This window comes from Ambystoma mexicanum, chromosome 10, assembly GCF_040938575.1.
Source record: "Ambystoma mexicanum isolate Mex_15411 chromosome 10, UKY_AmexF1_1, whole genome shotgun sequence".
NCBI classification, from domain to species: Eukaryota; Metazoa; Chordata; class Amphibia; order Caudata; family Ambystomatidae; genus Ambystoma; species Ambystoma mexicanum.
Window position 1 is genome coordinate 1,449,931,823 of NC_090932.1, and position 22,318 is coordinate 1,449,954,140.

General features: G+C 48.4%; 1 protein-coding gene across 1 annotated transcript in view; it reads right to left on the reverse strand.

The window, feature by feature from the left end:
• The window catches only part of ALDH2 (aldehyde dehydrogenase 2 family member), a 742,177-nt gene that overhangs the window by 339,536 nt on the left and 380,323 nt on the right, over positions 1-22,318 (reverse strand). Inside the window, exon 5 of the mRNA XM_069619512.1 lies at positions 9,215-9,326. Within this exon, the coding sequence (XP_069475613.1) occupies positions 9,215-9,326 (112 nt within the window). The remainder of the gene's footprint in view (positions 1-9,214; positions 9,327-22,318) is intronic.

Here is a 22,318-nt window from a genome sequence, read left to right on the forward strand (position 1 = left end):
TTTCCAAACCTGGTATACGGTCAAGTACATTTCTGCTGGGAAAGCTAACTTTGTTATGGTTTGCTACTGTTTTCTGTGGAGCATGTTTTTAGAGAAGGGAGGCCCTGCGCTTCTTGGGGGGAGCTCTCGATTGACCCAGCTGGCAACCGACGGCTGTTCCTCAACTGCGCAAGTGCAATTTCCAGAAGGTTCGAGAATTGACTCCCCTTTGTGGAGTGTGTATATATGCGGAAGCCCGGAGGTGGTCAGGTGAGACTTCAGCCGGAGAAGGACGCTTACGTCCGGCCCTCCTGTGAGCTGTGGTGCTCTCGGCCTGGCTGTTCCCGGGGTCTTCCAGCCGCTTCTGGACGAGATGAGGAATCCTGTTACGCTCAAGGTGATGTATTTCCTTTTGACTTCTTTACTTCTTCTGTGATCTATGTCCATATTATTTTTTGTGAGTTATTTCTATGTACTTCTAAGATTTGAATAAATAGCCGTATAAGAGCTGATTATCTTCTAAGAGTGCGTGGCTGTGAGTTATTGTGTCTGTCTACGTTCAAAGTATTTGCTCTATAATTGCATTGATGCTTTATGGTTGTTCCGTGCACTTTTGGGGAAGAGCAATACAATAGTCCATTTGTCTGACCAACGTCCCCGACTCTGGGACCATCGGTCTGCCAGAAATTCTTGAATTGGTCTCATGAAGAGACGACAGTTGTTTACTAAGGGGATACACAACGCCATGGCCCCTAGTAGTGACATATTTCCTTACCGACATCCGGGTGTTGACTTTACACTCCTTTGCCTGGGGCCTAACTGCGTCTCGAACTCCCCACCCAAAAACACCAAGTTCTTTGAGGGAGTTAAGGAGGACTTCTCGAAGTTGATCGCAAAGCCTAACTGTTGCAGAAGTTGCATAGTGGCCTTTAGACTTGCTTGCGCTATTATTGGAGACGACCCCCTTACCAACCAATCGTCCAGATAAGGGTAAACATGATGACCTTGTCTTCTTAAACGAGCTGCTACTGGAGCCAAACACTTTGTGAACGTCCTGGGAGATGACTTTAGTCCGAATGGAAGTACTTTGAATTGATAGTGGGTTCGTCCGATTACGAACATCAGAAATGTTCTGTGTCGTCGACGCATTGGTATATGAAAGTATGCGCCCTGCAGGTCTAACAACGCCAGAAAATCCCCCGGCTGGATAGATCGGATAACTTCCTGAAGTTTAAGCATCTTGAACTTCAGATTTTTTTTTTAGTGTTTTGTTGATATCTCGGAGATCTAGAATGGGGCACCACTTGCCGTTGGGTTTTTTGGCCACAAAGTACCGGGAGTAAACTCCCTGACCCCTCTCGGCCACCGGGATCAATTCTATAGCCCCTTTTTGTAGCATAAGCACCACTTCTTGTTGTAATATTTGAAGATGGGGTTGCGGCGAAAAAATGTGGAATGTGCGGTGGCATGCTTTTGAACTGCAAAGAGTGGCCTAGATACACTGTGTCTAATACCCACCGGTCTGATGTTATTTTCTCCCACTCGTCGACACGGCGAGACACTCTGCCTCCCAGGACGTCCTGAAGCTTGTCATTGTTGGGTCTTTGCTGGTCTTTCGTGGACGATTAATAACCTCCTCTTCTTCTTGAAGCTTAATAGTCTTGTCCTCTTCGAGCCGTTTGGGGAGCTCGCCTATAGCCTTGAGAAGAGTATGATGGCCTATTCAAGCTCTGGTCCCTGGATGACACAAAATCGGGAATTTCCTGATGCCCCTCTAAAAGGGACGAAAAGAACGAAAACTTCTGCCACTCTGAAGGGCTCCAAGAGAGCGTGCTGTGTCCGAGTCTTCTTTCATGCTTTTTTGTAACGCTCACCCGATTCCCACGGAGGCGCCGGTCTTGGCAGGATGGTGTCTGGGACTCGAAAAGTGAAGTGCAGGACTCGATTGGCTTCCGGGGCTGATCCTCTTCTTACTGTGTGTCTAACTCGAAGAGAGAGATATCTGCAGGTGAAAGAATATGGGGTTAATGATCTGGGGTTGTCGGATATCTCTCTCCCTTTCCCTTCCTCGCTTTTCCATGGAGCCCCAAGGTCAACATGCTCACCTTAGATAGGTGAATGTTGGACTCTCCATCTGCGTCTGGTGCAGGGTGCCGTTGCCAGTTCCTTCACTGGATGAAACGTAGGCCTCTTGACATCAGAGGATTTCTACCGTCGTTAACTGCACGAGCGGTGAGTTTCCGGACACCTTTTAAGTCCTTACAGTCTTTAGGTGCGTGGGCACGTTAATGTGGAACAGGGTTCTGTATAATGCTTTTTTCTATTTGTCTTGCAGGGCTCTTGAGGTAGAAGATGGTGTGAAGAAAGCCGAAGTTCGAGCCAGAGTCTTGAATTGACGCGCTTGGAAATGCGTAAGTAAAGGCCGGAGTATTTGCAGGCGCCCTATGGTGGCGGGCGCGTTGGCGCGTAAGTAAAATACCTGTCTAATGTCTCTTCTTTTGTCTTTCAGGTGCAGGATTGCAGCGCTGAAGAAAACCGGAATTCCCGGAGTGCAGGCGGAGGAGCAGCGTGAAGAGATGGTAGCTGCCGATGGATCCAGGTAAGGAAAACGCTGCGCAAGAAGGTTGCCGTGCTAACCTGTTGCTTCTTGTCTTTACAGGTGCTACTGAAGGCTGGATACAGGAATGGTAAGTGTTTGTTCTTGCAGGTTCAGGATCGGAAAGAAGAAAACTGGAACAGACACGGTGAGCGTTCTGCTGCAGATGCAGAATAACGCGAAGCACGTTTCATCAATCGGGTGTGGTTTAAATAGCCTTGGAGTGATGAGGCGTCTTCCTCCACGGCCTCGCCCTAGTAAGAAAAGAGTTCCTGTTCCAGAAGAGTTCCAGTGTTGTATCCAGGGAGTGGAGCTTGCCCCACCCAGGTAAGAAAGTAGTCCCGGCTCACAGAGGATTTCTATGTGGCTGGTGAGTAAGCAGCATGGTCTGCTGCAGGTAAGTCCACCCAAGCATCTTTATACAAATTATGAGCCCGGCGCTTCCAGTGCCGGGACCAGTGACTCTGATGAGCCTGGTGCCACCGGCGCCAGGACAAGGTCCAAAAGGTCCCAGTGGGGACCGGCTGGTGCCTAGGATGAAGGTTAGGGGCCTGCTTCCAAGGACGTTGGGCTGGTCCTAGCTCCTTGGAAGCAGTGATCATGACATTTTTAAGGCCTCGTCCATTTTCTCCCCAAATAATTGTTCCCCTTCAAACGGCATATCAAGCACTTTATATTGTACTTCTGGTCGAAACTCCGTACATTTGAGCCAAGCTTGCCTCCTCAAAACCACTCCATTGTTTATTTGTTTAAAACCTGATTCCGCTTGGTCTACGGTGATGTTAATTGAGTGGTTTGACGCCTCTTCCCCCTTACGCACCAGCAATATAGCAGATTTTTTGTGCTAGTCCGGTAGATGTTCCAGTATGGGGGCTAAACGATGCCACATCTCTGTTGTATCTCGCCATAATAGCCAGAGAGTTGGCTGCCTTTACCGTCGTTGCTCCTATCGACAATACCTTCTTGCCAAAGGCATCTTGCCTCCTGGCCTAGTTGTCCGGGGGGGTGGGGAGGGGTTGTACATTTATGTTGTGATCTCACCTTTCTTGCAGCAGCTGCCGATACCACCGATTCCGGAGAAGGTTGAGAAGACAAACATTTTGGAGTAGACTCCTGAGCTTCAAATTTCTTTTCCAGTCAACCTTTAACCGCAGGCTCTGAGAAAGGACGGCGCATGGTTCGTAACCCTTCTTGCCAGACGTGGTCTAAAATGGGGACCGAAAACACTGACTTCCTCCTCTTCCCCATATGATCAAACAAGAAGCAGTCTTTCTTTTCCTCCTCCTGGGCCATTCCAAACTCAGTACATGCCTTATTCATCATTGTATGGAAGGAACCAATGTCATCCGTAATATTCAGACGGTCAGCGGGTGCTGGCCTGAATAGTATCTATATTCTGGGATTAACCACCCTTGTGAGATTGGGCACAATTAGAGAGGGCTGTATATGTCTTTCACAGACTGTACCAGCGGGATAAACTGAGTGGCAGACTTTCTGTCTCCCAGAATCTCCTCAACAAAGTCCTTGTCTACTTGTGCCTCTTCGGTGTTAATATAGTGTTGGGCAGCCTTCAGCAGTAGTTAATTATATTGTAGTTGGTTGTCAACGGGAGAATCTGCTACAGGCATGTCTTGGTGGTCAGGCGACTGGATCGCATAAATATCGTCATAGTCGTCGTAGTATGGATCACGACTATAAAGGTACCCCTCAGAGCCAAGGTCTTGTGACCCTACGAGATCCACATCATACATATCCTCAGAGGGGTCTTGGTAGGTCGAAGCCTGGGGGCTTAGCGCTGAGGTGCTAGGCTGTGGCTCAAGGCAAGGTTATTTGGCAGGGGGTTGGTGCGATGGTTGCGCCGGACTTCTTGGAGCTTCTATCTCAGCCTCCGCCTCACATGTCGGGTCTCTTGAAGGGGATGATGGGTCTGAAAAAGACTCTCATCGTTCCGACTCAGACTCTGGCAGTTCTCTTTCCTCCGGGTGTGAGCGTGGAGGATCTTCATTAACTGGAAGGGCTGTTGGTACCCTGGTCATTGACCGGGGGGCTGGACCTGGCTCGTCGTCGGCTGGCGTAGTCTGTACCACTGCCGGAGCACGAACATGAGGCAACTTCGCGTCCAACCGACTCAATAGTCTCTGCAATGTGGACAATACCTCCAAGGACAACACCGCCTGGGGATTCAGTAAAGGCGTTTAACTGGGATACTTCGCCCACTCGAGACCGTCAATGAGTTGACCTCCTGTAATCCAAGCTCCATTGGACCAACCACCGGTTCACGGTCATCTTCTACGGATGATATGGAAAAGGCCGCCCACTGTTGTAACAGGGTCTCTGGTAAGATCGGATCGTACACCTCCAGGTGCCAGCCCTCCGGAGGGGCCACTGTCGACGATGCCAACTTCTCAACAGTCGTCGTCTGGATCGACAGAGCTACTGCAAGAATATCCTGCGTTGTTGGCAATGAGGGTGTCGACGATCGAACTCCCGTCAACAACGGTGGTTGTGGCGCAGAATCCTGAGGCTTTCCCGCCTTTTTTGAGCTTGACTTATGCTTCGACAAATCGACTCGAGGATGACCTATGATGGTCACCTGAGGAGGTCTAACAGATCTCTCCCTTTTTGACGAGGAGGAAGAAGACAAAGCTTTTCCTTTTGATGATTCCCTCGTAGAATGTTTCTCAGGAGAATTTTTCTCTGTCGAACGTGGCTTCTTCGCCAGCAGCTCTGCAGATACAGAGCGGTGGGGGACCACCGGAGATTTAACTCTCGGAGCCAAACTATGTGTAGAGCCTACCTCCGAGGGAGGGTACGTTCCCACACCTTCATTCAGCCACGTCACCAGACGTCTATTTCGGTCTTTCAGGGTCTTCTGTGAGAAGCCTTTACAAATTTCACAACTTTCCGCCGAATGATGAGGATGGAGACAATACAGGCAGTCCATATGCCCATCTCCTTCATAAACCTTTTTTAATCCGCATGTAGCACACAGACAGAATAACGCCTTCCCAGACATTGGGAAAGAACAACGAAAAAAAAAAATCAACCTTGTAGCAGATGACATGAGGTGATCCCATTACTTTGGAAGACGGTTGAAATCTGAAGGGAGCCGCGGGGGCGGGGATATTTATACTGCTATGTCCTATTGGGGCAGGCGTAAGCGGGCCAGAACGACGTAGATAGAACACAAAAGTGTCAAAATGTTTTCCTATGGAAAACATCTTTATAAATGTACCGAGGGTTCCCAGCCTGACGACGGGGAATATTCTAAGCATGTGAATCCATGAAAGATCCAATGCAGGAGAAGTGTAGGTTCTTAAGTAAACAAAACCCAGTGTGGAGATAGTATGAATGACCCTAAGTTAGTCACATAAAATATAAAACAAAGATTAAATGGGATAGAGGATAGGTTGCATAAACCCTACTTTTAGACAGTTGTGTGCAACTAAATCGAGGAAAAACAATTAAACAATGATAATCACAAAGTTATACTCTTAACATTTTGTCAGAAGCAGAAAGGATTGTAATTTCCATTTTGCAGTGTAATATTCAACACCAATTTTTCAGTCTTGTAATAAAGTGAAAAATCAATCAAAATCAAATTGAAAATGGTAGCCCATGATTCTGAACCGTAGGAAAGAATGATGGGGACGCCAAATCGGGACGTGTAGGTACGCGTCCTTCAGATCCAGGGAGCACATCCAGTCTCCCTTGCCCAATGTCTGCTATAAAAGCTGGCGTAACCATCTTTAATTTTTTCAGGGGTAAGGTGAGGTTGAGGGTGGAAAGGTCCAGCACAACTCAGGCCCGCCTGGTTCTTTTTCTGAATGGCGAAAATCCTGGAGTAAAAGCCAAAGCCTCGGTGGGAGGCTGGGACTTCCTCCACTGCCTGGCTCTCTACGAGCGACCGGATCTCCGCCAAAAGAGTTGCTGTCCCAACCTGTGGGAGTGGCGGGGAGGAAGGAGGAGAGGCTGAGATAGGGAGGCAGTACCTGGTGGATACTACGGAGAGGATCCAGGTGGTCTACGAAATTCTGGTGCCATAAATGTGCATGGAGAGCAAGCCTGCCCCCCACCGGAGACACGTGGGCGTGTCATGCCTTCTTTCCCATGGAGGCTGTCACGGAGAAGGAGGTGGAGGAGGAGGACTGGAAAAAGCCCTTAACCCCCCCCCCCACCCCTTTTTGTTGCTGCCGGTTCTGGCTGCCTGTCGGAGCGCTGCTGAGAATGGGTGTATGATTTGGGCGCGGTCTTTGTAAGGATGGATAAAGACTTGGCCATTTGTGAGCGGTTTTCTTTTTGTCCAGCTCTTTTTCCGTGGAGGAGAAGAAAAGCCCCCCCCCCACACCCCCGAACGGTAGATCTAATATGCGTTCCTGGACATCAGGGTTGAATTTTGTTGCCAGGAGCCAGGCCGTCCTCATGTCCAACACAGATGGCACGGCCAGAGGTGTCAATATGGGCCACGGTGGATCCCATGAGGTCCTGCACCACCAACTTGGCCTTGGCTAGTCCCACCTTAGATCATGATTGGCTCTGAGCGGGGAGTTCCGGGAGGAAGTACACAATTTTGGCGTTGGCCTGACGAAAATGCAGGGACGCGTTGGAATAGAGCTTCTAGCCATACGCCTCCAAGATCTTCTCCTCCTTGCCTAGCACACTGCAGAAGAGGCTGAGGACGACCGAGGCTTGGAGTAGAAGGATGCCTCAGCGATCACTGAGGAGTGTGGCTAAGGATGGACCGAGAGCAAGAGTGTATCCCCCTCCACCTGCCTGTACTTGACATCCAGGCGTCGATTGACCAGCTGGGCAGAGTGGGGTTTGAGCCAGCTGTTCTTGGCCAGGGAGTCTACATCGGTTTGCAGAGGAATCCCCGATTCGGCAGAGGGGCGTCGCATGAGGACTTCCGCCAGGACCCCCTCTGCCGGTTGCTCAACCTCGGGCTGGGGTAGGCCCAGATAATCCGCCAGCCCAGCAAGACGTTCGTGGAAGGCCCTGGCTGAGGAGGGCCTGTCCGGATCCTCCTAGTCCGTATCCTGCGTATCAGGGGGATTCTGTGGAGGAGGAGTAGATGGCGCCGGAGGCTGGGGTACAGGGACGGCGGTCGGAGAAGGAGAAGGAGGCTGGTACAGAACCCGCTGAGCCGGGGCTTGCAGCGCCAGCGTAGGCAGTGCCGCTAGCATTGCGGGGAGGACTTCCTGACTGCGTCTTTGAGGATAACCCCCATCCGAGGTGACTTCATGAGGCTGAGGAACCTCTCGAAGAAAGCCTCTTCACTGGCCGAGGAGGTGGCAGGGAAGTACTGACGGGGTAGCGGGGAGCTGCTGGAGCCGCCGCTTCCCCTGCCCATATGGACGCAAGGAAAGCTGCCCTGCACAAAAAGGGGGTTAGACCGTAGGCCACATACCTGGTCCAGGCCAGTCCCACCTTGACACTCGCTCTTCGCCGAATTCCTGGAATGGCGGACGGGTGCCTCTGTCTAGTGCGGCGGCAATTTTGTCGAGCTGCCTGCCACATGTTGCTCGGCCTCCTCCAAGACTCTTGCGTGTGAATCTACCCTGCTCCTTGGGTTCGGCCCGGTAGGTGCGACACCCTCGACCTGGGGGTCTGTAGAGCTGCATTTGGGTGCCCCTCGGACGTATTGACGGTAGTAGGGAGTAGCCCCTTGGCCATGATGCCGGTACAAGGGCGGAGCCCCTTGGGTGAAGGCTCAGTAAAAGCCTTCCGGTCCCTCAACACTCACTGGGAGGATCGGAGGATCCCTCGGCCCGAAGGCCGTTAGCTGTAGCAGCCTCGGTGCACATGCTGGTAGAAGAGCGGGAGAGTCCCTGGGAAGGAGTCTTCCTTGCGGAGTGCGATGGAGAATATCGCCCCTACCTTGGGCTTGGTTGGATGTTTGACGAATTTCTTGGAGGTCCTCTGGGGGCGACTTCTGGAAGAGCTCCATCCACCTGGCTAGTCTGTTCCTCAGCGCTTTCAAGGACAGCGAGCCGCACGCTGAACAAGCTTGCCAACCATGGTCTGGGCCAAGGCAACGTAGGCAGAGGGCGTGGGGGTCTGAAGTTGGGAAGAGCCCGTTGCAGGATGGACACCGGCTGAATCCTGATCAAGTCAACATGCGCCGCAGAGGAGCGTGACGCCTGAGGACCGAGTACCTAAATGATAAAAAACAAAAAACACAAAGAAGTATCCACGCGTGGAATTACATGGCCGAAGCCAAACCCAGGAGTGCTGGTGAATTCGGCCTGTTCCCGTCGACGCGTAAAAGGGGACTGAGGTGTGGCGCCGGAGGGCAGAGGCAGGGCAGCGCATGTTCCCTGGGCAGCAACCCTGCGCGCCGCTAAATTTAAAGGGGAAGAAGATTTCTTCTGGTGAAAAAGGTTCCGTCTCCCATCCCTTGGAAGGGATGCCCATGCAGTATAGAGGAAAGGGGACGGACATAGGAGTATAATGTTTATGCATTCATTTGTATGCCCTCTAAAATCACTTATTTTACCACATGACAAAAACTGAAATTCTACATTTCAGTAGAAAAAAAAAAATCTAGTTTACTATTTGCCAACAGATCGTTCATTCAGGTGCAGTGCAATGACTCAGTCATATAAATGTACAATACGCTAGACAACAGTTTAGTCTTACCGGAATGATCTGTCCGCATACTCCCACTGGTTCATGTCTTGTGTAGCAAAAGTAGTCTCCGTCTATCGGAATTGTTTTCCCATGGCACTTGTCTGCCCAGCCAGCATAGTACCTAAACAAAATGCAAACCTCTTTAGTCTTCGAGAACACAATGGAGAAAATCCAACAGCACACTTGTGCTCAGCAATAGCATCCTTTGGCCACAGGCAACCAGACCAACAAGTTTGAAGTAGCCTAGTTCCGAATTTGTACATTTTTCTAAATGCTTCAACTTTATTACATTGCTTAAGTATTTTAAACTATACTTGCAGCCTAGGACTGCACAATGAAATTGAAAAAAAGAGTCCAAAACAAAACACCAACAACTCTGGTAACATGTAGTGTGTTATTTTCTATTTAAATATACAAACTGATCCAAAGTCCGACAGCCCCCAAACAAGACAAAGCCACCTGTTGTCATTTTATTTTTCATAGATGAAGAGGAGAATGGAAAGGGAGTTAAGCAGTTCCTTTCTAGGAACTTGCAGGTCATGAACAGTGATAAGGCACTACTATTACAATAGTATGGTTACACAGGGCTGTGTGAACACGAAAGGCACCAACTGGGGTTGGGTTGGCATAAAATTTAAAGAATTCTGCAACCCTCACATGGCTCCCGGCTAGTGTTCTGCAAATTAATGTTCAGGGGTATGTGGCTTGTGGGAGGAAGAAAGCCATAAGTCAAAACAAGCAAAATCTAAATATGCTCCAGGTGGTATCACAACCCCCAACATCTTAATTCAGTTTGAAATCAGAGTCTAGGTGACTTTCCCCAATATAAACCCCCAGACTTCACCTTTGAGTTGACTAGGGACTAAAGCAGAAATCAACTAGCCAAAGAAGTGAAAGAAAGGAAATCGACCCTTTGAATATTTGCTGAGATTTTAGCAAGCCATTTGGATAAACCTTCGAGTCTTTGTCCACCATGATAAAATAAGGCTTCAGAGCTGGCAGAGAAACGTCATAAGAAAAAGGAAAGCCTTTCCCATTATAGATACTGCCATTCCGTTTAGCATGAAAATGGGGAATAAGATGGCAAATGAGGTGTAGGAAGGTGGTCTTAGAAGGCGCTTGCCTCTGCTGCTCCAGGATATGAGACTCAGATAGGCCCTTGCCTGCCCCCACCCCATGTGCATAAAACTGATCCTCCCTATAACATGAATTTCTGATTGTGTGCAGCTTTGAGGTCCTGGGTCTTTGAATAATGGCAGTCGTCGGTCTGGAGTGGAAAACCAAGATGGCATTTCCACCCACACCAGGGAAATGTGTGATTGGAGCAAGAGGGGTGCAGCCTTAGCCTTGCTCAGGCACTCTGCTGGTCTGATGAACGACCCATGCGGTGCGGAGGTGCTGTTAAGGCAGAACTACATTTTTGGTTTTATTTTTTGGGGTCCCCCTACTCCTTTTGGTCTGCCCCCTTTATTATTGGGGGTTTCTGGTTTATTGTAGTAGTCAGGAGGCGTACAAGGGGAAGCACCCATGTTTGCCCCATGTTGATTTTACCACCCTACATTGGTTTTATGGGGTAGGCTGGTTGCAGCTAATGAACAAATTACTTACTTCCCGGTAATGTTCTTTATTTTATTTATTGTGCATTTGTAAGGCGCTTACACATCAAGAAATTGTGTTTCAAAGCGCCCACAGGGCAAATGGGAGGGAACATGGGAACAAAGGCAAATAGAATAAGCTGATGAACAGGAAAGGGGCAGTCCTACTAGGCCTTGTGAGCATTCACAACGTGCAAGTGCAGGAAGAGAGAGAACGGACAGGGATAGGGATAGAGTTAAGTGCTAGGAGCTGCACAGAGGGAAGTTCCAATGAGTCAGTTGTGTGCAACAGTAAGTGCCTGGCAGAGATTGCTCGGTGCAGAGTGATCACCTTTCAATAACACAAGCCGTGTAGGTGCCAGCAGGCAAGTGGAGATTGGGCGGAAAGGCAGGGATCCAGAAGGACAAGTTCCGAGACTACTAATCTCAGTAACTGTGGGGTATTAGCACGGGAGTGAGTGGGGGAAAGGGGAGGTGAAGAGGAAAGTCTTGAAGAGCTTCAGGAATTTGAGGAAATCTGGCTCAAGACCGAGAGAAAGGAGCCAGCCAAGGAGAGAGATCTGCCACCAGCTCGATGCTTCGAAAAGTGCCTGACATGGAGAGAGATGGAGCCCGAGGAGCGTAATGATCTGGAAGCAAAGTATTTGGTGTGAGCAACTTGTAGGTAGATTGGTCCTTGGCCCCAGATAGCCTTATGGATGATGAAAAGGGATTTGAATTTGCAGCAAACAGGAGCCAGTGGAGGGATTTTAGGGCTGGAGAGATACAGTCTGTGGGTTTGAGGCCAAGGATAAGTCTTGCAGCCCTATTCAGAACAAGTTGGAGGGGGCGGAGAGAGGAAGAGAGTAGATTGAAGAAGAAGCTGTTGCAGTAGTGCAGCCTAGAAAGTACCAGAGCTCTAGAGATATTGAGCTTTTGGGGAAAGGTGAGGTAAGGAAGGATACCTCGGAGGAGGTGGAGTTGAAAAATGGGCCTTCTTGGCAAGGTCCAAGATGTGAGGGAGGAAAGAGTAATAGAAGATGACTCCAAGGTTTCTTGCTTCAGATGCATGAGAGAGACCATGGAGGGCGGCCAGAGTAAAGGGAGGAAAGAGGGAGTGGAATCTCAGTCTTGCTGGCATTGAGGTAGAGATCATTGGAGGCACACCAGGACTGGATAGGCAGTCGGGAATGGTAAAGGAAGTAGGGAGAGTATCAGTTTGAAGAAGAGTTGGGTGTCATCTGCATAACACTGGAAGTGAGGGGAGAGACCGGAGATAAGGAGCGCATCTGATGGATGTTCCACCCACGGATTCGTAATCTACGATATCTATCTCCCAGCGCCAGCTGCTCTTCAGCAACTTTTTCTGCCCCAGGGTCAAGTAAATACAGAGGCGCTCTGCCCCGTGACCTCAGTTCTACCCTTTGCCCCTAGTACTCTGATAAGGTTAGCAATTTGCTCTTCAATCAAGACTCCCAAAGCACTACAACTCAACCTCTCTGCAGCATTTGACCTTGCAGATCAGGATGTCATATGCCACCACCTCTCCACCACAGCCAGATTCTCCCCAGACGCCACAACCTGGATCACCTCCTTCCTGCAAGACAGAACGATGCAAGTATTCTCCGACTTAGCATGAATGTGGGTGAGGCGGAGGCCATGTGGAGTACCACAAGGCTCCTGCCTCTCTCCTAACCTTTACAACATCTTTACTCGCCCACTCTCTCTCATCCTTGACGCTTTGGGTATCTCGTACAAAAACTATGCGGACGATACCCAAATCCTCCTCCCCCTCACTGGCAACTACGCCGCCGACTCCACCATGCTTAACGACATCTACAACACTATCCAGGCTTGGATGGCAGCTAACGGACAATGCCTCAACTCTGACAAGACTGAACTCCTCCTGGTAGGCTCCCCTGACACACTAAAAAACCTTGACACACAGTTCAGCTACTTCACTATCGACTCCATTAAAATCCCAGTATAAGACACAGTCAAAACCCTCAGAGTCTACCTGGACTCTAACCTGTCCATGAACAGACATGCCAGTGTTATCGCCTCCTCGGCAGCCTACCATGCCAAATTAATTAACGCAGCTAGGCCATTTCTCTCCAAAGCCAGAGCCATCACACACTCAAGGCTAGACTACTGCAATGTACTCTTCCTAGGAACCTCCACTAAAAACCTGGATAGACTAAGTCATCCAGAACAACACTCTCTACGCAGCTCAAGACATCTCCAAAAGAGCACGACTGCCACCAGGAAAGCAGTCCACTGGCTTCCAATAAAAGAAAGGATCTTATTCAAAACCCTGACCCTGACCCACAAGTGCATCCACCTCACTGCTCAAGAATACCCCTCACAAAGGATCCACCCCTCCACTTCCACAAGGCGAACCAGAACACTCTACACCAACATGCTTTGTGTGCCCATGGTAAGAAGAACCAGAGCAGGTGGCTCCAGCTTCCCCTACCTCGCACCCTCACATTGGAATGCCCTACCTCCTACCCTCCGAGGTGAGACATCCCTCATGGAATTTCGCAAAGCCATGAAAACTGCGCTCTTCACCTCTGGGGGAGGGAGCCCCAAGAGCCCCAGGGACATCCTTGCCAGCTCGATCATAGCATTCCAAGATGCAGAATGATCCATCGAGACAGGGTCTGTTTCTTAACAGCTCTACATGCCCGGGCACCCGTGTAACCAACCAAATGCTGGCCATCAGTCCTGTTCTCCCACGTCCATAGTGTAGAACTTAAAGGTCTCCATCAGATCTAACCAATGGAACCATTCCTCTGCCTTGGAAGGGTGAAGGAGAGGAAAGAAGACTGGTAGATGGATCTTTTGAGCATGATGGAAATCAGACCACCTTTGGAAGGAAGGAGGGTCTAACTCAACGTCACATTCTCCTTGGACAAAACCAAGTAGGGAGGATTAACAGAGCCTGGAGCTCATTCACCCATCTAGTGGAAGTAATGGTAACAAAGAAAATCACCTTGATGGTGAGCAGTCTTAAAGAACAAGAATGCATGAGCTCAATTGGAGCTCCCATTCAAAATGCCAACACTAAATTTAAGTCCCATGCAGGAGCAAACTGGTGGGAGGGGGGAGAGTGGGTGGAGGGGACATATTGGAAAGACCACTCGTGAACTGAATAAATGTGAGGGATCTGCTCTGGGGTCCTCTTGAAGACAGAAATGACCTCAAGATAGCCCTTTATTGTACCAATTGGTAGGCCCATCCGGGCCAAAGACAGGAGACATTTCAACATAAGAAATGGAGCAAGTAAAAGGGTCCAGATCCCTCTTCCAGAAACAAACAAAAACGGCTGCCCAGGGCATAAATTAGATTTGCAAAGTTGATTAGTCAAGACTGCTAACTACAAACATATTGATTAGTAATTCAAAGTATATGATTAGCAAATGTGTATATCCTTACTTTCAATCGGGGCCAGTGCTAGACATGTGCCCCCTCTACGGCCGCAGAGGGCCTAGGAACATCTCAGCTGGTTTGGTCACTGGTGCTATGAGGATGCCTTGAATTGGACATGTGACCAAACACGGCTACCCTTGCAAATTCAACAGGGCTTCCCACTAGTGCCTCGCAAATAGTTAACACTCCGATATCCTTACAGCATTTAAAAAGGCAAGCTCATTATTAGCGGTGGTTCATTGATGAACCATTATTTCTGACAAGTGTTCACTTCACTTTCCCTTCACGTGGTATGTAATAGCGAGTATGATTCTGTCAAACAAGGACTACAAGAAGTTAACATTATCATACAATACCTCTTAATGTTTGTCTAAGTCTTAAACATACATTTCTCAAACTCCTAGGATGTTTTGTTAGCTTTGCATTATTTTGCGTTTCTGTAGTTTTCCTTTCAAGAATGGGTAAATAAAGCTACGACCATAATATTTGTTCTTAACATTTCTATGTGGATCTATATATTTTTCAGCTTGGGTGATGATTTTTTGCAAGTTTCAAAACATTACTACAAAACAGTATTCTTTAAGACCAAAGAGCTATTTCTACCACAGGGCTTGCAAAATCTACTAGTCCAATCGCATTGGCAAGGACATTTTTTGAAGGGCGAGTACCATTTGCAGGGAACATAATCTTGCTGGCGAGTATGGAGTAACTGTTTGCAGTAAATGGCAAATAAAGGTTTCACTGTGCATGACTAGCCTTTGGGTGGCCGCATTGCACCGAATGTGAAGTGTGCTTTTGGTGACAAGCAACGTTTCATAGAAACCACAGCTAAATATTTTGTCACCTGATACCATGGGCCAATTGAATTTCTCTTAGATCGAGTATGTCTCTTAAGGAACTTGTCCTGTAGGTCTAGTGGGATTTTTAAGAATTTGCAAGGCCAGTACCAATGAAAGCTGGGAAGATATTTGGTTAAGGGCCTTACGTTGCAGACTGGTCCCAAATCTCAGGTTCACAAATGACTTAAGCGTGTGATCCTTGGAAATAATTCTCTCGCACTGTGCGTTATCTGCCAAAATTATAAGTGCACACAAGCCATTCAGTTGACATGTGTACGCTACCCAAAAATGCTCACTCAAGGTACTGCTTCATATATAATAATAACGGCGCTTGTTAGTCTGCACATCAAAGTTATTGGTCTGTTGGCTTACTTCTAGAAACGTTTTGTTATGTAACTTACCATCACCCCATTGAGTATCTAAAACTACATACAATGTCAGTTTCTGTGGCATCACTTCCAGCAATGTCAATGCATATGGAAATTAGGGGAGGCTTTGTGTATTTTATCGCGCAGCCAAGCAAATTATAAATCTGGCAACTTTCAATGGAAAGCAAAGTTAACGTTTAGCATGAAAGTTGGATGTCAGCATGCACATCAAGTTGACATCATATGGCATGTGCATTAATTAAAAAAAAAAGAGTAGCATACGCTTCGCACACTTGGTGCGGACTAAAGAAACTGCCAATAGATGGGTTAACCATAATCCTAGCTTTTTGTGGTGTCCAAATGGTAACATGTACAATACCTGCAGCAAACCCCACCATTGCACTGCAGATTTGCACAAGCACACAGGCCCCAGTCTTACATGTGCACACTTAGCCTTTCACATGTAGCATAGCTTTTCATGCACACAAACCTAAGACTTTCACATGCATGCACACCACAAATTCACATGTGCGCCCTCAAGTCTTTCACGTACATGCACTCCACAGCCTTTCAGGCGCATGCATACAATAGCCTTTTGCATGCACACATGAAAGCTCATGATATTTAATGCCACTGCCGTCTGAATTAAATATAGAGCTCAGCAAAGGTGGGCGACGAAGAGGTCATTAGAAGACAATTGAGGAAGCAAGAGGTGCGCGAAAGGAATAGATGAAAGAATAGCCTCTGAGAAGAGATGAGGAGATGGACAAGAGAAAGTTATAGGATCTGGTGGATAAATGAGAAAAAAGTGAGAAAACAAAAGGGTAGTCAATTAAGGGTGCACAAGTGAGCAAACGAGTAATGAAACAGAAAAATGTTGGGAACAGAGTAGTAAGGAATGACAGATGAAAGAAGGGCTAACTCATTTAGTACCCTCCTGACTCCATCCCAATACTTACAGCCAAGAACGAGACAAGCTTCCACACAGAAGTCGCTCTTATCTGCAGTTTCAATCTGCCAAAGTGTTAGGCAGAAAACTGTGCAGTTCCCTTAGTGACCACTGCAAAAGATTTAAGACTACAGGTGGTTGGCAGTAAACCCAATTGGTAGCAGTCTGTACCACCCACATTTACCTGGTAGCTGTGGCTGAGCAGTCAGACTTCTCTCAAGATGAGTTAGGCAGTATATAGAGTATACACAATAGGTACAGAGATACAGTAGCACAAGCAAACACTGACCAGAGCTTTGGTGTAAAAGTATATAATTATTTATTTAAAGCCACACTTGTAAATTACACTAGCACACAAAGAGGTAAGTAAATTCAACACACAGTCACTATTATATATACAACCATAATTACTTATTAGACAAGTCTTAGTGAGAAACGCCACTTATTTTCAGACAGAGGTGAGCGCTTAACATAAGATGGCACTCTAATAAGTTATTTAAAAAGGGAGGGAAAAAGCAAAGTTATGGAAGCAGACAATTTCAATACCTTTCAAAGAACCACAGTGAGGCAGGTTAGGCAAAGTCTACTGGAGAGCAAGGAAGTTCAAATGCCAGGCCCACTCTTAGAGAGAGCAAGCGAAATGTGTCCAGGATCACACAGTGGGGTTATGCCCAAAGAGTCTTTGTAGATAGTTCACAAAAGATTGATATCAAATCAGGAAAGTTAGTTAACAGGCCCCAGGCTAACCCAGGTTAGAAAGTCGAGGATTTACTGTCACCCCGAACGATCTGTCGCAAGGGAAGCCAGGCGGGACACAGTACCTGAAAATGGGAAGAACGCTCCAGCGGGGGCAGTTGTTCCTGGCAGCGGGTGCAAGTCGGTGTTTCGTCCTGAGGAAGAGGAGGTCTCGACGTGGAGGAAAGCTGAAGGTCGTTGCACTTCCAGGGAAGAAACCGGCAGCAGAGTTTCCCGGTTACAAGGTACCACCCTTTTCTTTGCGGTAGTGGTAAACCATGGTATTCCGGTTGCCGGGGTGCTTGGCATGGGCAAGACGGCCACAAGATGGTCCAGGAAGGCGAAAAGACGGGCAAACTGGTTATCCCCACCAGTCAAAGGAAGAAGACTCTCTGGGCGGGAGATCCCCTCCGTCGTCGGGAAAAGTGGCGAGACGGTTCAGCAGGGCTCCACCGGTGGTGTCGTCGTTGCAGGTCGGCTCGGCTTCTCCCTCCTCGGATTCTTTAGGTCCTGTGGCGAGATCTGAAGTTCCAGTCCCCAAAGCCCTGCTTTTTTGCAGAAAACCTCCATTCATTCAGCCTAGCTGTCACTCAAACATGCTAAGTGGTGAGCCGGGCGGCTCACCACTTGGGCCAATCACACAAGAGTGCGACTTGAGTTGCCGAGGCAACTCAGTCCAGGGTGCCTAAACCCCCTCCCACACCCCCTGTGGTACCCAGACAGAGTGGCACCACTTTTGGAGGCTTCTGTGGAGAAGCCAGCCAAAAGTGGAACAAAGGGCTCGACTTGGGTTGGAGTCAGAGGCGAACACAAACGCCATTTTGGAACCAAGTTTCGGCAAAAAATACCAACTGGTGAATTTATATTTATTTAATAAACCGGAGGTATGTTCGAGGCTATATTAAAAAGTGGTAGCCTCGAACAATGGGAAAATCCCATAGGAATATATTTGCGGTCGAATATAAAAAGTAGTATCCACTGCCACCAGCCAAAACTCGGTCGGGGGGGACTGGATAGTGCCCCCTTGAACAACAGACCCCGGGGCAATCGAATTGCCCCGACCAGTATGTGCACAATATGATGGTTTGTACTGGTTCTGTTCCCGATTTAAGACTAGTAAAGCCAATGGTGACTTTACATGCCCTGGGAGACAGTAGTCCGTCCCAGGGTATGGAGTCTATGGTGGGGGGTCGCTACGACACCCCTGGGTTACGGCACGGAGGGTGCTGTGTAACCCACATACCAAAAACACATGAAGCCCTATGGAGTAAAGGACCCCATAGCCCATAAAACACATACAAAATCAAATGAACACCTCAAATCATGTCTAAGAGTGGGAGGAAAAGAGTCTCACTCTTAGCAGGAGAAGAAATAAACCCCAAAAATCCAGCAAAGCTGCTGGGGGACTCACTAAGTTTGGGAAATTAGCCTTTACAGAGAATTCTCCCCAACACAAAATGCTCATTAAAAGTAAACGCATTCAGCGTGCATTCTGGATCTCCGCTTTCCTTTGTATAGGCGCCGTGCTGTCTTGGAGCACAGAATAATAAATGTGCTCATCATCTCTGAAATCACATCGCAGTTAGTGTAACATAATATATAAAATCAAAAGCAATTAATCATTGCATCGTGAATTGCGATGCCTGCCATACTGGTTATTTTATGCCTAGTCTTCCACCTGCAGGCATAAATGGACTTGGTGGCGGCAGATAGGAGTACGTCCATAAGGTCCTCCAACAAGTCCCACTGCCCATACCTCAGCCTTTCAGCAGCCAGGCATGAAGGTTCAGGCTGCAGAGGTTTGGGGGTAGGATTCTCCCCTCCAAATAGCAGAGGAGGTCCATCCTCTGTCGAAGACGCCAGGGAGGGCAGATGGCGATGTGCAGCAACTCCAGGTACACGTTATACGGACCCACTCCAGAGAGAACAAGACTGTGGCCTTTAACAGACGCAGTCTCCGAAAAACCAACAGGGTGACGGGATCGGCAGTAACACAGAGCAGGTCAAAGTCCCATTTGACAGTCAATGTGTCCCGCCCATAGCTTTGAAGCACTTCACTTCTGTATAATCGCTTTATAAATAAACAATGACCAAGACAAGGAAATTACCTAGAAAAGAACTACCTGCACTTTACTGGAAACAAAGAGTCCCACCTGAGGTGTACTCCACTCCAAAGGGTGAAAATCGCCTTTAGAACGTCCTGGCAGAACTCCCACTTGTGGGAGGTGTAATACGGTCTGCTCAGTGCGTCCGCTAGAGTGGTCTCCTTTCTAGTCAGAGACATGATGTTCTCCAGAGCCCAGGGCCACAACCGCATTGCTTTTCTGCACAGCAGCAAGGAGCCTATGCCACCGCTCTTGAGGTAATGCATGGCTACAGTATTGTCCCCCAAGACAGTACTGTCTTGCCCCTTACAGAGGGGAGGAAAGAGACCAGGGCCAGCCTGACTGCCAACAGCTGCAGCAAAATGATGTGCTCCTGGCATCTGATGGGGAGAAAAGTCTGCTCACAGTCAAGATATTGCAGGTGAGCGCCCCAGCATGCATCCGTGACTAGGGTAATTTGTGGCCAGGGTCACTGTAGTTCTCCGTAAACTCTGCGACCCGAAGAATGTCTGAAGTCTGTCCCTGAAGCCAGTGATGGCTCAGGAGCCACGTTAGTGACCTCATGCGCAGACAGACCTCTGGTACCACCATGACGACATAAGAACCAGCAAGCGCAGGAAAGCAGAGCCTGGTACTGTCGCCCAAGGTTGGAAAAACTCGACCATTGAGGTTAGTCACTCTGTCCTCGGGTGGGAAACCTCCAACCTGGGCAAGGGTCCAAGACCACTGATAAATCGATGGGACAGGGACGGCGATACTTGAGACTTCTTGAGATTCAGGGAGAAGCCCAAGCCTGCGCAACAGGCTGCACATGCGGTACAGTATGTGCCGATGCTAGATCTGGTGAACAGGCTCTGATGAGCCTGTCGCCCAGGCAGGGAAAGACATGAACGCCTTCCCTCATGAGGCGAGACGCCACTACTGCTAGCAGCTTGGTGGAAACCCTAGGTGCCAAAGAAAGCCATACAAACGACTTTGAACTGGAAATGACAGTTCCCCACTTTGAATCTCAGGTACTTCCTGTGCGTCTTGTGGATAGCCACAAAGTAAGCATCCTGGAGATCCATAGAAACTAGCCCGTCACATCGAGGGTCTGGAGGATTTGAGTGACCATCTTGAACTTGTCCCTGCGCATGCACAAGTTCAGGAGCCGCAGATCAAGGGTGGGTCTCAGTCCTTCATCCTTCTTTGACACCAGAAATGTGGAGTAACAACCCCTTCCATGTTCCGAGCATGTTACCATCTCTATGGACCCTTTTGCCAGAAGCTGCTGGATCTCCTACAGCATAAAAGGTTCTGTTGGAAAGGGGTGTTTTGGAGGGCAAGAAGCAAAGGGGAGGGGATGACTGGCAGAAGGGAGTAGTTTTTTACCTGTAACTCTATTTCTCCAGCGTTGGTATCTTTCATGGATTCACATGCTTGGAATATTCCCTGTCGTCAGGCCGGGAACCCTTGGTATTTTTTTTTTTTTTTTAAAGCGTTTTCCATTGGAAAACTCATTTTGTGTCTTACCAATGCCCTTTTGGGACCATACGCATGACGCAACAGCACGTAAGGTATAAATAGCCCCACCCCCCTTCAGATTTTAACCTCCAAAGTAGAGGCAATATCAGGTTTGCATTCAGGGGAGGCCGGCGGGCGCATGTGAATCCATGAAAGATACAACGCTGGAGGAATGGAGCTACAGCTAAGAAGCTACTCCCTTCTCCAGCATTGGATCTTTCATGGATTCACATGCTTAGAATAGATTACATAGCAGTATCCTTCTACATGGAGGCGTGTAATGCAAACCAATACAATAGGAGTGCAAACATACAATCAGCAAGAAAAGCAACAACCATGGTACATTGAAACGGGTACCCCACTCTGTGGGGGCTTAACTTACTGAAACAGGTGGTGCAGGACTGCACGTCCCATCTGCACATCTGCTCCACGCAATAATGCCAAGTAAATGTATGCGGCACCGACCAGGAGGCCGCCTGACAGATGTCCACCAGCAGATCCCCAACCATAATGCCGCTGGTGACGGGGTGGATCTTGTCGAGTGTGCCTTTGGACGCCTTTCCAGAGGCTGCCCCGCCTTAGAGTGACAGAAGGCAATAGCTGACGAAACCAAGTGGAATAGCCCTTGTTTGGAGAGTGGTCATCCCTTTACTGAGGGTCCATAAGCCACAGACAGTTGTCTCGTACGCCTGAATTCTTGAGTACAACTCAGATAAAACTTAAATGCTCTTTTGACTTCCAATGTATGGAGAGCCTCATCTGCCAATGAGGAAGCCGCAGCGAAGAATACTGGTGGCACAATAGAAGAGTTTATGGAACGTAGTTGGCACTTTCTGAATAAAATGAGGGTTAGCCGCTAACACCACCATGTCCTTGAAGAAACGTAAGTATGGGGTTCAATCAGAGCTTGCAGCTCCTACATTCTTCTTGCTGATGTAATGGCCACTAAAAAGGTCATTTTCCATGACAAATTTCAGGGGCGACAACATAGGCTCGAACGGAGCCTTCATTAGTCCTGATGGGACCAGATTGAAACTCCAACCAGGAGGAACTTCTAGGCCGGAGGAAAAGTCAGAAATAGAGCTCTCAGAAAATGTTTGACTAGTCGATCACTGAACAACGGAGTCAAGTGCCTCTTTTGAGTAAACCTAGAAATGGCCGCCAGGTGAACTTTTATGGAAGAGAAAGACAAACCTCTTCTCGTCAAGTGTAGTAAATAAGGCAGAATTTGCTCTGATGAAATGTTTAAAGGGTCCACCCCCGGCTCATCTTTACACCACACACAGAACCTTTACCACTTGTATGCGTATGAGACATTCGTGGACGGAGCCCTCGCCTTCTCTAAAATGCGGCAACAATCTCTAGAATGTTCAACGAACCAAACTGAGAAGTCAGGAGCCAAGCAGTCAGGCTGAGGGAGCCTGGGTCGTGATGCCAAACTGCCCCTTTGTCTTGAAACGGAAGGTCTGGCGTCACTTGAAATCTCACTGGTTCTGCCATGGATAGATGGAGCAGGTCCGAAAAAACCACGGCTGCCTGGCCCAGTGAGGGGCAATCAGAATCACACGGCTTGGATATTTCTAAATCCACTGGAGGGTCTGTCGAATG